The 14,590-nt window shown below is 44.6% G+C and overlaps 1 protein-coding gene across 3 annotated transcripts in view; it reads right to left on the bottom strand.

The window, feature by feature from the left end:
• LOC109290865 (syntaxin-binding protein 4-like) overlaps positions 1-14,590 on the bottom strand; it is a 141,460-nt gene that overhangs the window by 24,687 nt on the left and 102,183 nt on the right. For all 3 annotated transcript variants that reach the window (XM_019507686.1, XM_019507685.1, XM_019507684.1), the window contains 6 exons: positions 12,422-12,507; positions 11,398-11,524; positions 6,563-6,704; positions 6,273-6,379; positions 4,756-4,909; positions 2,345-2,417 (listed from right to left, as the gene is read on the bottom strand). In XM_019507686.1, coding sequence (XP_019363231.1) covers positions 2,345-2,417; positions 4,756-4,909; positions 6,273-6,379; positions 6,563-6,704; positions 11,398-11,524; positions 12,422-12,507 — 689 coding nt within the window. The remainder of the gene's footprint in view (positions 1-2,344; positions 2,418-4,755; positions 4,910-6,272; positions 6,380-6,562; positions 6,705-11,397; positions 11,525-12,421; positions 12,508-14,590) is intronic.

Consider the following 14,590-nt stretch of genomic DNA (forward strand, 5'->3'; position numbering starts at 1 on the left):
TGCCTATTTAAAACTCTGGGCCTTGGCAGCATTTGTAATATTCGGTATAGAAACAATATGCATAGTGAGCTGCCTTAGTTGATTCACAAACTGAATTTTCCTAGTATTAGGGCACTGCCTGGCAGCCCAAATGGAGTCATGGTCCTGCTGTACTAGGTGCTGTATAGATAAAAAGTAAGAGAGACAGCCAGTCCCAAACAGATCACAGCCTAAGTACACAATACAGACAAAGGGGCAGAGTCAGAAAAAACACCTAGAAATAGAGTTGTCTGAGGTGATACAGCAGATGAATGGCAGATCTGGGAATGGGATGCAGGGTGACTGACACACAGCCCCAGGTCCTTTCCACTAGGTTCCACTGCATCATAATAATTTTATTTGGAGACACTCCAAGTAATAATTATCCCACATCAGTCAGCATTGGCCCTCATCCCCTCACACCCCCCTTGCCAGTCCAATCACCTCCCTGAGATATAATCCACAGCTTGTCCTGAGGGTCATAAAAACAGATCCACAGCATTACCAGTGAAAGCAGGCAGAGTCCAGAGTGAAAGGCCCTTCAGAGAGAAAATCCTCCCTCCAGCTGTCTCTTATTTAAGCCAAAGGATCTCTTTGCACACACCTCTGTACAATACTATGTGCACAGTAGGCAAGGCTCTGCCAGAAACCTTTCCTTCACTTGGGTAAAGGTGCATTTTTTGCCAGGTGCCAGGTAAAATATGTGTTGAAACTCTACATGGACATGCTCACATGTTTGGAAACCATCAGTCTGCCCACACTAGGGATTTGCTGCATCCTGACTACCTTTTAGTAAGAAAAGCCCAGCAGTGTTCCTAGAGTGGACATACCCCTCTCATCTAGGCAAGGCATGTAGTGCCATTCTGAAGGTTTCCCAGTGGGTCACTGACAGTATACACCTCTGCAATTTCCATTGACTTCACTAGGCATTGTGAAAACTTGTGTGAACTAATCCCAGTGCGACTTTACCTGTCATCACATCAAGTGAGGGCAGTAAATCTTTCTGAAGAATGGTTTATATGTCAGGAAAAGAGACATTTATTAGCATTAATTCAGTATCATGCTAACTATGCCCAAGGAATCTTACTCCATATGTATGTCTGTCTCCAAATGTCTGAGCAATCTGACAACATTAGCTCTATCATTCAAATGCACAAATGAGCAAGGGCATTCATAGTGACAGATAAAACATTTATTTCATGGGGAAATAAAACCAAGAGCCCAGCAGATCAGATGTGTTCCAGTCAATGTTATTAATTTTCATCTGCTTTTTTCTTATAACTCAAATACAGATAGCCAAGGGGCCCAAAATGCCCTTGGGAGAAGAGTAATTTTGGCTGGGAATTATTTATTTAAGCCACAACTGCCTAAAGATAAGCCAGAGAACCTGCCTTACATCTTTCTCAGAATCATCTGCATCTTCCACTCATGCACAATATCTGCTGAAAACCTAGACCTTCAGGTCCACATTTTCAAATGGTCACACACAAAGGAGCAGGTACATTTTATCATGTGACTGAATATTGCCCTTCAAATGTTCATTATGCAAGTAATAATAAAGCCCCTTTAGAGCTAAACAAGGTGGACTTGCAAGTAAAGCTATGGAATATTTTACCAGTTCTGTTTTGGTGTGATCAGGCTCAAGCTCAGGTACATCAACCAGAAGCGTAAGGATTGCATTCACATTTCAGACTAATGCAAAATATTCATGTGGAAACAAGCAGGTTTTTGTGGGCCATCAGCACAGGGGAAAATACAGCTTAAAAGAACAACATTAACCTACATGTGAACCATGGATGCCTTAGACAAGTGTGACAGACGTAGCGGTTATTCAATCACACATTAACTGCCTCTTCATGGACAACTGGTGGCAGCTAATTTAGTTCAATGACAATAGAACTGTGTTCCTGTTCGGGGCTACCTAGTGCTTTGTCAGGAATGGGGAGTTTTTTGAAGTACTGTTTTAGTTTCTAGGTGTTATTCACTCCATCAGCAAGGCTGCCATCTGTTAAGTATGATGGGGCCACCTGGCCACTGGAATGATAGCAAGACCCTGTGTCATAGTCTTTGGATCACAGAATGGAACCAATAGCCTAAAGTTGAAAGGCAAAACATCCCTGAACCACTCCAGCAGCCCTGGGCTTATATAATGCTTACTGAATAAATTACCCTAATGGACCAGGCTCTATGACCACAGTGTTAAACTCTAACACTGTTGTACATATATTTCAAATTTTAATTCTGTTCTCTCAGACTGGCAGACTGAGCTGAACACACTCTGCCACCTGTACAAACAGAGCAGAGAGCAACTAAGCAAGGGTCTTACCAGATACAGTGAGTTCTGGTGGGCAGATATCTGGTGATGGAGAAGGCACAGGAAAGGAGGTTTCATGTCTGTTCTAAATAAGGAAGACAAAAAAAGGAGACAATGCTGAGCACAGCAAATAATGAGCAAAAGGAGGAACTGGAGCTCAGTAGGGACCATCAAAGCCCCCCCACTATGGAACCAAGTTAAACCATCCCATGCATGAAAAACAAAAGCACCAGGTAAACCTCTTGGGCTATGGAGAGAGCATGAGCTAACATAAAGGTGGACCAAAAAGGAGTTCTGGCTCAGGAGGATAAGGCCTCATCTTGGGTCTCTGTCAGGGCATTGAACCCATGTCTATTAGTGCAGAGGTCTCAAACTGTGGCCCGCAGACCACCACTGGTCCATGAGCTCCATTCAGGTGGTCCGCAGAAATGTTGTGGAACAATCAAGAATATCTGTACTTGGCCCTGCGCTTGATTCATTTTTGCTGATGACGGAGATCAAAGCCATTTTGATGATGATGCCAGTGCTAAAGAAAATAATGATATTTTATTTTTATTCATATTTAATCCAGAAGTGAAACGCGTGGGGGGTTTTTAAGTTGGTATCACCCTACTACACTACATATATAGCTTTAATTGGTCACATTTTTCAGCTGTGTATACGTGGTTTTCATTGAACGCAATTCAGCTAGCCTACCTGTATTGTATTTATTGGTCATTATTGTCATGTGGAAAGTACTGACTGTACCAGAATCCAGTGCTTTTTCAAAAAATGTAACAATTGTCAGTCCAGTAAGTAGGATAGTAGTCAACCCCCAGAAATGGATTTGTGGTTGAAAACAGGATATTTGAAAAAATAAACAACAAATAATCAAACCAGTGACAGTGAGATCAGCAAAAAGTTCAAAGTCAAACATAAAAACATATATCTGCAAAGAAAATTTTGAGTGCAGACCCGTGCTTACCAGGAACCAGTATGAGTAGAAGCACCAGTAATGAAAACACACTGAAACACCAAAAAATGGTAAGACAATCCAAATCAAGCTATACTAATGTAAGCTTCACATGGACTGGTGAACAAGATGAACCAAGGCCACAACGTGTGTTATGCTACACAGTGCTGGCTAATGAAAGCTTGAAGCCTGTAAATTTCTGGCATCATTTGGAGACAATACATGCTGCTTTCAAAGATAAACCTCCTGAATTTTTTCAGCACAAACTTAATGAGTTGAAACAAGTGAAAGTAACAATGTTTGGTCATGCAACAGTAAATGTAAAGGCCCTGGAAGCTTCGTATCGTGCAAGCCTTCAAATTGCCAAAGCGGGGAAGCCTCACACTACTGGGGAAGAACTCATTCTTCCTGCAGCTAAAGAACTTGTGTTTATATTGTGTGGAATGAAGATGGCAAAGCAGTTAAATTGCGTGCCTCTTTCAAATGACACTGTGCCACGCAGATATGGCAGCTAATGTTAAAGACATTCTTGAGAAACGTGTGAATAGCAGTAGGTATTTTGCATTGCAATTGGATGATGTCCTGGAGACCAGTCCTCACTGGCAACCCACCCCAGATTATGAGGCTATACAGGCATGCACGTATTGGATGACAGAATATCTAGCCATGTCCAGCCATACCTTTCGCATCTACCAGCAGACAACATACACACAGATGACTCAAATTTTCACACGCAAAACTCAGACTCATCAGGAGGCTGCATAGAAGGCCCAAGGCTTCTTTGTTATGGAAGGACCTCCAAGAAGTCTTGTACAAGAGGCAAGAATTTTTGTGGGTGATATGTTTTAATGGATCAAATGCATGGTTTAGGAAATTATTGTTTATTCCCTGGTCCATCACAGCTAGAATATCACTTCAATAATAAGAAGCCTTGTGTCATTTGCAAATGGGTCATACGGAGCACTGCATTAATCCAGGAAAGGAAGGGAAATGTATGGCTTTAACATATTTGCAAATCTGTCTAAGGGACTGAGCCACATGATTCCCAATGATTGTGCAGCTAAATCCCCTAGTCACCTTTAAAATCTCTCTCTCTCATTTCTGGGGACTAGGTCTGGTACTGAATTTGAGGGTGTCCCTAGAATTACCCTAGTCAAGAGTAAATTTGTTTTTCACTTTTGACTTCTGAAAACAAATCTGAACTCTGGACTCCAGGGCTGAAAGCCCATCTCAATTGTCTTCAGCACAGACTTAGATAGTCAGGGATAAATCTGTTGGCATCCTGAACCAGAGCCAAAAGAAACAACATTCTAGATATAAAGTACCAGAGTCCAAACGAGCAAACAAGTCCATATTGCAGACCTTATAAACAGCTAATCCAGAAAGATTACCACAAAATCTATAGAAGTAATCTTACTGGAGACAGAGATCATGGGTTTGGCATCTGTTGTCTCACTGTACTATGGCCTACCTCAGGGGACCTCACATGGACCTTCAATCTGCAAGAGCCCAGACCATTCCCCATTGCTTTTGGAGGTGATGAGTGGATGCTGTTGGGAGTCGAGAGTCCAGGATGTAACCATCCCCTTCCAGGAATAAAGGCCACTTCTGTGTTTCCCTCATGTCTTAAAAATAAAACATTTTGTTAGTGCTTAAAAATATACATACTTAAGTTTTCAGAAAGTTCCTAATGGCTATAACTCCGTGCTAAGTTTGCTCCCCAGAAGGAGGAGCAGCAGCCATAATGAGGACTCTCAGAGAAGCTAGACCCATCTGAAACTTGCTCTCTTTCTTGAAACTCATGTTTAATGAGCTGCTTGCCTCCAGAGTGAATCTCCACCTGCCTCTGGATGATACTTGTGAATGAGCTACCTGAGCTCTAACAAGATATATAGCTTGCAGTAACACAGATGCATAATCAAAGCCTGCCATGACACTGTTTGCTCTAAGGGATTTATCTGATATTGCTCTACCTTGTACCCTATTCCAAACCTACTCCTTGCAACCAGTAAAGTTCTCCTACATGTCTTGCTTGGGAGATTTATTGGGAGAGGGTCTAACTTAGGCCTTGGGGTTCCCTTGGTTTGGCTGACTAAGGAAGACCACTATTTGTGCTTCAGACTGAGGGAAGCACCCCAAGTTCTTGCAGTAGGTCAAGTACCCCCAAGGACTACTAGCCCTGTGTTTCCCAGGGGGCACAGGACCAAGATCAGTTCAGACCCTGAGTGGTGGCGGCATTACACCCAGGCTTGTGGGTGTGCTTCAGTAAGGGGGGCAGCCAGACGTGAGGCACCCCCAGGGAGGCACTCGGAGCCTAGGAGCTGGTCGCACGCAGTGAAGCAGATGGCTCAGTGCAGCAGCACCCCCTACTGGCCCACCACATGGGCAAGAGAAATGGCTGCCTGTGAAGAGAGAGGACATGGAGGTCTCTGGCTGAGACAGGTAGTTGTGACTGAGGGGAGGAGGACCCCAAGAGATTTTCAGAGGAATTTTGAGGGCTAGGTGGTAGTGTGAATACAGGGCAATGGCTCTGTCAGTTTTGTTTTACCATACTTTGCAGTCAAAGCATTTGAACATTTTTTCTTTTTTATATAATTTGTTCCTCCTTGTAATAAACTCTTTTGTTTTTCTGTTGCTTTGCCAAAGTGTCTGTGGTAAAATCAGGATTTCTGAGCAAATTAATAACCTGGTCATATCTGTTCAGCAGAGTGGGGGAACAATAAGCGTACACAAACCCAGTGTATATTTCTGGGAGTACCCTACATCCCAAGGTTTTGTCACAGTCCCATGCACTCAAGACCTCCTGATGTGGGGTTAGAAGACGTTGAGAACTAACAAGATGTTCCTTGCAAAAAAGAGTAGAATGATGGGCACATCTCCGCCCTCACCCTCAGAAGCATCACAGGGCATAATCCTTATTGACTGTAATAGGACATGCTTTTTGGACACAAGAGATTTATTCACTTGGGCCTGTTGGCACTTGCCTACCTGAATTTGGCTTTTGCAATTATTTTTCTGGCCTCCTCATATGTGCTGCCCACCAAAGAGTCTTTATTGATAGCCACTAGCTGATCACCTGGACGGAGCCGCCCATCCTAAACAAGGAGGGAAAACAGCGACATAGTATCAAGCTTTATCCATAAAGATTAATATATCAAAAAAGATGCACTTCAAAAGCTTATTACCTCATCCCCAAAGCAGGCTTCTTCACAACAGTTGGTGTGTTCAGGAGAGATTCGTATTTTACAAATCAATGAAACTCTGCATTGCTAACTTACCCTGTAACAGTCACCCTCCGGCATAAGCTCTTGAACATACACCATGGGACCATCTGGCTTATTAGATCCACCACTGATTGTCAACCCCAAGCCAGAGGATTTTGCTATGGAAATGTTCTGAATTGCTGATTCAGTGGAGACGCTACAAGAAACAAAAATGTTGGCAGATAACTTAAGACTGGTCAATTTTACTTTATTGCGCGCAACTTTTGACTATCTCTGACACTGTATATCATTTAGCAACTCAGCACCAGGGCTGAACTAAAAGTTCTGTTTGGTTTGGACTCCTGAGTGCAATTCCTTTGGCCTTCTCCCAGAAAATGAGTAAACCCCCCAACTTAGCAACACATTCCCCTCACTCTAAGACAAACCTTCTAACAACATCCATCTCTTGAATCATCATTCTAAGCAATCTGATGCTTTAAATAATCTTTTAATTCCCTGACATCTTGAAATACAACATGATAACCAGGCAGTCTGCAGACCTACGTAATTACTACAAGACACAGCACCTTCTCCTGAACAGTTCCATAGTTTTTAAATTACATGGGCATACAATGTCTGCAGAGCACTACTAAGAAGATCTAAAAGGCAGCTGCATGCTCAAATAGCCTCTTCACTTATACTGGTCAGAAGGTAAATTTAGGAAAGCATACTCTAAGAGAATGTAGTTCTACATTATTCTACAAGCCTGGGGGTATTAGAAAATATCTTTTCAGGAAATGAGGTACCATGGAATACTGTAATCAAAAAAGCCCATTGGATGCTATAACTGGGACAAAAACAAATCACACAAGATGGATGTTAACCACGTTACTCAATGCGCTATTGGAAGGAGCTCAGACAGTATAATGATGTGGGCAGTATAGGAATCTGTATAGACTCCAACAAAACAGAACAAGTTACACTGTCCTCGTGTAGTAAGGAGCTTGGTGCTCCTGCTACTTTAAGGGAAGGCAGGCTGCAGGAGAAGCAGGCTGCAGGTGAGGCAGAGGGCAATCAAGCAAGCCACATGACCCAGAAGGGGCTGGGCTTGCAAGATATAAGCCCAGGACTTAAGCTGGGCAGGTAGCCCTGGGAAAAAGAATTCCTGAGCTGAGAAGGGGATCCTCTGATAAAGCACTCCAACTGTGTGGGGGTAAGATAATCTTAGGGCTGGGGAAACACTGCTGGTTTAGGAATTGAGATTGCAGGAGTGGTGGAAGTCTTAACTGGCCTGGGAGCAGAGTCAGGTCCTGTGGGATAGGGGCCAAGGCTGAGGAGCAGAGCCACAGCTGCAGAGATGAGAGCAGGCAGGGTCGGGGGCCTGTAGCCTGTGCAGGGTGAGAACAAACAGGCCCAGAGTCCTGCACCCTGGGAAGGGTGGAGTCAGCTGGAGATAATGAGGCCTGAGCCCAGGACGGGCAGAGGATGCAGGCCTAAGCCCAAGAGGAGTGAAATTGTTTGAGGTACAGAGGCCTGGGCCCAGAAGGGGCTGGCATGGTTAAAGGAACCAGGGCTGGAGGCCCCAGCAATAGTAGAAACCATTCTATGTTCAGGGGCCTGCACTGATTGGAGTTGACACTGGGGCTGAAGACCCATGGATAAGGGACTGACTGGATTGGATGATGGAGTTTAATACCCAATGATTAGTAACGTGCCAGCCTTGGGCATGGCTAAAAGAGGAGATGAGAGTGAGTACAAACAGAAGTGCAACTTCCAGCTGTAATTCTGTAAAGTGTTCTGAGTTACAGCGTTACCCCAGACCAAACAGAAGTTTCCTGTTGGTTCTAGGGGTGAGGGGAATCTGGCTGCCAGCTGGAAACCTGCATACCAATGGCCAGGCTTTCTGCCAGTGCTGCTGTTTTCAAAATGGGAAAGGGGAAAGGCAGTGGAGGGAGCTCGTTCTTGGGGCTCCCCAGCTGATTCTGAAGGGTGAGGTGGGTGAATTGTAGTCTCCCCCACCCCCACCCCGACCTAAGGGGGGCTGCAATACACCTGCCTCACCCTCCAGGGGGGAATAAAAAACATCCAGACTGAACTCCCTCTGCTCCCTTTTCCCCTCCCATTCTGAAAACAGCAACAGCCTGGGAGCTCTGCAGACACAAGTTACCAAAGAGGCTACATTTTGTAACATCTTTATGTGATACCTACCTAATGAAGGGTCAGATTTTCACCAAGCGGCCATTTTTGAAGCTATTTATATCCATGCACTTACGTTTGGTCACAGTTATAAACTGCTTTCTGCAGCCAGATCAGGCAAAAATTGACACTTCTGTCTGCACCTCTTTATCTGGATACCTCATGCAATGAGGGGTCAGATTTTTAGCCAAGTGGCCATTTTTTAAGATATCTGCAGCCATGCATTTGTATTTGGTCATGGCTATAGACTACTTTCTATGGTCACTTCTGTGTGCACCTGAGGAAGCCACGTAATTAGCCCTTAAGGCGATGAGCAATGACACCTCTGTTCACAAGTATACTCTTACTTGTGGCACCCTGGGGCAGCCTCCCTTTTTCTAAAGGCACAACTACATCAAGGTGTGGCAGGAAAGTGGAAGGGGAGATTGCCCAAAGAAAGGAAAAGCAACAAGGGATGAGGGGGCTCCAGGGGCATCACAGAGCCACTCCTGGGGGCAGGACCCTGTTACACTGGGTTACAGTACATTAGTACACACATTCATCATTTTAATGATCTGAGTTCTCACGTGGTCCAAGTCCTACTGTCCCTTCTTCCAGGAGGTAGTGTTTAATGCCAGGTGACCCTTTGCTATACTTCTAAGATGTGGACTAGCCAAACTTTAGCTGCAACCACAGCTGAACGCTGTAGCACCCAACATCCATCATCCATGAACACGGGTATAAATCCAGGCCGCTGTCTTTGCTGTGGAGTGAATAGTGTTAATTGTGGAGGGTGTCCAGTTTATCCAGAAAGGCTGTCAAGTACATGAGCTGTTCTCTCCTCTCAAAGAGTGTCTCCAAGCAAGCAGCTTAAAAGCTTTGGTGCCAAATATTTCTCCTCTGCAAATCCCTAATAAAGAGGTGATACTTAGCGCATTGTGGAGTTCACCTGCCAAGAGAATTTATTGTGTCTGAACTATGGACCTCTCCAGCAAGGGACCTCTCCAGTAACTTCATAGGAATTACTGCTGGTTTACATTTGTGCAAGCACAAGCAGCAGCAGGCAGACAGTAGGGCTGAGACCCTAAAAAAGGATGTTAATGCGCTACCTAAGCTCTGGAAGGTTCATCGCTATCAGTCAGGACACTTTTCTCTGCAGATAGAACATTCTGATTGTTATTTCAAAGCTCCCTGTCTTATAAAATACAAAATGTACCTAGGACGCAATAAGTGCCACACTCCCGCGTAGTCTCTGGTCCTTGGGCAGTTATTCCTCCTACTGGGAAGCAGGATGAGGTGTTGAGGGTTGTGTCTGTATTCAGCTTTCACAGATGTGAATAACTGCACAAGGGACAGGACAGTATGGAAGAAGGCCCATGGTACTGACCCTTGAAAAAGAGATTCTCAGCCATAATGTTTAGGCTAGTATTTGCTTCGGATTCAGATTCTGCTGATTCAGGGGACAGTGACATGAATCACTGTCCCGAATCAATTCGGCAAAATCTGATTTGGAGATTCGGCTCCTGATGAATCTCTGAATCACCCAGGCCCATCCCCCACCCGCTCTCCCAGCCCCAGCAATGGCTGCCCCACCCATTCCAGCTCCTGGCTCTTTGAAAAAAAAGGCCTCACTCACCAGGTGCTGCCAGGAAGGGGGATCACCACTGCCCCCCATGCCCCCCACTGCTTGAATCATCAAAGCTCTCTGAATCTTTTTGGAAGACTTGGAGAGCTTTGAATCAATTTGGACCTTTTTATTGGTCCCAATTCGATTCGGATTTGGAGATTCAGCCACTGAATCAGGCCGAATCTCCTCCAAATCGGCATCAGCACCCAAAGCTTCACACAGCTCTAATAATCTTAAAAGATGCTTCATTTTGCCTTCAAAAATATCTGTGAACCACGGGTTTTTACTCAGTTGCAAAGGACTGGAAATGGAGCAATTACATTCCATATATCTCTGAGGTCTCGCACACTGTCAGCACTTCGGGACACAGACTACCATCTTGTTCTCTGTTCAGTGTCTGACATAATGGAGCCAAGGGTCCATGACAGGGGCTCTTAGGTGCAGCCACATAACAAAAAAACCTAATAATAAATAATTATGATAAGGCATGAGTATAAGGCCCCCTCTACACATAACAGTTATTGTACACTTATCTGGTTAATTCCACAATTATCTTAACACCAGCTACACATTCAAAGCAAGTACTCATGACATGATAAAAAGCTCCAACCAACTATAAAGTTAGACCTCAAAAATGTGCCTTAAATTTATAGCTGGTTGCTATGCAGCTTTAATTTGCATGTGTAGCAGGGTATACCTTGTGGTTGGGAGCCTTGTCAGTTGACAACGTGGAAGATTGAGAAACATTAACTCCACAAAACGAGATCCAGTAAACATGTCCAAAGAGATTGGACAATAGTTTTAATGAGCTATTTTGTGACACCCAGCCCAGAAGACCATTAAAAAGAAGCCAGATTTTTAGAGGTGCTATCCAAACCTTTCTGATAATCAGTCTCTCTTCGGCTCTCTCAAGGTGGGCAACCAAATACTGCAACATCCAAAATCATTAGTCCCTTTTTAAAATCCTATGCCTCAGTGGAATGGGGCCCACTCTGATCTGTGACTGAAGCCTCCTAAAATCTATGCAATACAGACTATTCACTAATGATGCTCTAGAAATGTGTGTTGATTCAGCAGAAGTGACTGTACTCTGTGACACTGTACATACTGTGAGCTGGAGTGTGGGGAATGTGTCGAGTTTCCGATGAACGGCCCATGTGAATTTGCAGGGCTCAGAAGTAGAGGACTCTGGGATCGTGATGAAGACCCTGAGGATGTACTTTCCAAATACCTACCTGAAGGGTAAACTTGAAGTTAGTAAAGAAAACCAAAGTATTTTACACCCCCATCCTCCTACCCTTCTTTCCTGCTTCCTAGTCTGGAATTTAAACTGCTTTCATGGTCCCTTACTCAGAATTTAAATTCCTACCACTCAAGTGAATAAGATAGATACAGTTTAATTTGCCCAACACAAATGTAAATCTGTGATTACAGTAATTTGCAACAGACACTGCTGTGTTCCACTGTGACAGGGTTTTCTTTAATGAAAACCCACATAGGAGTCCATGGCATAGTTTGCTATTCACAGCTTAGGTGACCTGAGCACCATTTTTCAGTCTACTGGTGACCTGCTTTATTGCCACAGGCAATTTCTCCACCCAGAAACTAGGGGGATAATAATATGCCCAGCCTTAAATGCTTTGATATTCATAGAGGGAAACTACTTTTGAAAACCTAGGTATTATTAGAACTTATTAGTGCAGTATCTTTGTGAACTGATGTACAGTTCAAGTGAAGTTATGGAAGCTGGAGAACAGTTAGATACCAAAGCCTCCCTGCTTTCACCCTAACATAGTTCTCGCTCTATCTCTGTCTCTGTTTTTCTTTATTTGCACAAACTATTGGGTCCATGTTTATTCTACTCTGCTGCTCTGCAGCCAAGATGCATTTAAGTTCTGCATTACTGCCATATAACAATCAGAGCATTTATTGGGACACAGCTAATAAGAATTCTCTCAAATACAGTCAGGATTTATTTTTCTGCAAACCTTCCTCCAAGCCCTATTCAGAAACAACAGCACAATATGACAATGAAACAACAGCTTAGCACTAAGATAAGGATACAAGACCTCCCAATGCTGGAGGTGTTGTCTACATTACAGCATTGACTTCACAAAGATTTCAGTACTCACTGCCACCATGGAGAATTGGAGAACTCTGGGATGATCCTGTGTTGCTCTGAGGTCCAAACTTTTCCAGCAGCTCAGAGAATTCTCTCCTGAAAACCAAGACACAGAAGACTCATTCAGCTCCTTGATACAATTCCCTATTGATTTATAACACAAAAATATGCCTAGAAAAAGTTTTACACACCAACCCATTTATAGGCTTGATTTTCTTCTGCAAGCAGAGGCCTGGTCAGTTCACGGGGTGGTATCAGGGAACTAGATACAGCTCCTTGATTCTCAGGGGCAGCCCTGAAGTGATTTTTGAGCTGTTTCCAAACAATGTGCAGCTTATGCTGGAGTGAGGGTCCATAATCAACCTGCGGAGGATCCCAACCTCATAGTAACCACCTTGGAAGATTCCAGTGACAAACTGAAACCCCCCTGCCCAAACATGCCCCTTATTCTGGGATGGGAAATAGGAACACGAGCTGGATACTTCAGCAAGAAATTCCCCTGTGCCAGGGAAATTCTCTTCTGGGCATTTGCATCTGAGTGACAGCCCCTCTGCCCTGCTTTTCATCAGCAAACGCCAAGGACTTTACAATGATAATTAAACTTCCCAGTATCTCTCTGGTATTATCATTCCTAGAATACAGGTGAGTAAACTGAAGGACAAAGCAGCTATGCTGTTTGTCCATTGCAGGTGCAGAAGAGAAAAGCCCCCACTCCCAGTCCCATGCTTTACCCACTGGAGCAGAACGCCTCTTGCATTTTGAAGTCTTCTTCATTTGCTGTTGTGAGACACACGGGCTATCAGAGGAATGTATAAGATCTCTGTGGGCCTTTTTATAACAATCGAAGAAATGCAAGTAATTGTCACTCTAATAAGCTTAAGGTACATGCTGCAGGGGAAGGTGAAAAACCACCAAGGGCCCTGCTAGTCTGTTCCAGAAAAATATTCCCTCCCATTCACAAATCTGGCAATCACTTTACCCTGAGCCTATGATCAAGATATATCAGCCACGATCAAAGAAACAGGATTCTCTGTACCAACTCTGAGCACAGGTGTATATTGCCCTGTGTCCCAGTTTTGGCTCTGGCCACTCTTTGATGCTTCCAAGAAAGCAAGACAGATAGACAAACACATGATATGTTTAGCCAATTATGTCTCAGGATAAAATTCCTTACTGACCCTGCAGAACGAAGCCTGGAAGCTGGAGATTATGTTACAGTCATTGCCTTAATAAACAGCAAGTGTAATAGGCATGCTGAGGCCAGGCAGGCTGTCCTGCATGAAAGAAGGGAATTAACAGGGAGGACGAACAGGTCCCAAAGTCAGAAACAACCACCAGAGCCAGCTAGCCTGCATCCCCATGGCTGGTTTAAAGCATTTCTTTCTTAAAATGATATATTAGTTGTTTTTAAGACTCCCACCTCTCCCACCAACCACAGGAGAGGTGAGCAGGCGCTGCAGAAAAAAAGGATCAGGCCCCTCACCACTTCTGCCTTCAGCAGATGCCTGCTATAGGCAGAAGCAGCAAGAGGTCCAATCCTTCCCCCCACCCCCTAACAGAGCCTGCCCACTTCTTGAGTGGCTGGTGGGTGGCAATCCTTCCCTCCACAGTGGTGGCACCCCTGGGAGCCACCCAGGCAGGTTGCTAGCAGGCCAGGTGCTGCTCCAGCTCAGAGGCAGCACCTGGCCTGATCCAACTCTTCCCCACCCCAAGCCGGAGCAGCATCCAATCAGCTAGCAGCCTGCCAGGGCAGCCTCAGGGACGCCACTGCCATGAAGGGAAGGACCAGGGCCCCTTGCAGTTCAAGGGCCACTCAACCTGCTGGCAGCTTGCCCCACCCCCAGCCATAGGCAGGCTCCTCCGGGAAAAAAAAATTAGGATCAGGCCCCTTGCCATAACAGTGACAGAAACTCCTAAATTGAAATGGTGGGTTTCAATGGTTTCAAACTCCTAAATTGAAATGGTGGGAGCACATTTGTGAGGGGCCGGCATCAGAAATGATGCTCAGGGGCAATCAGCATGGATTTATTAGGGGGAGATCATGTCAGACCAACCTGATTGCCTTCTATGATCAGGTCACAAAGGCCATGGATGCAGGTGTCGCGGTGGATGTAGTCTTTCTGGACTTCAGCAAGGCCTTTGACACCGTCTCTCACCCCATCCTAGTTAAAAAACTAGG

The sequence above is a fragment of the Gavialis gangeticus genome, unplaced genomic scaffold, assembly GCF_001723915.1.
Source record: "Gavialis gangeticus isolate Ggan-Ray unplaced genomic scaffold, GavGan_comp1, whole genome shotgun sequence".
NCBI classification, from domain to species: domain Eukaryota; kingdom Metazoa; phylum Chordata; order Crocodylia; family Gavialidae; genus Gavialis; species Gavialis gangeticus.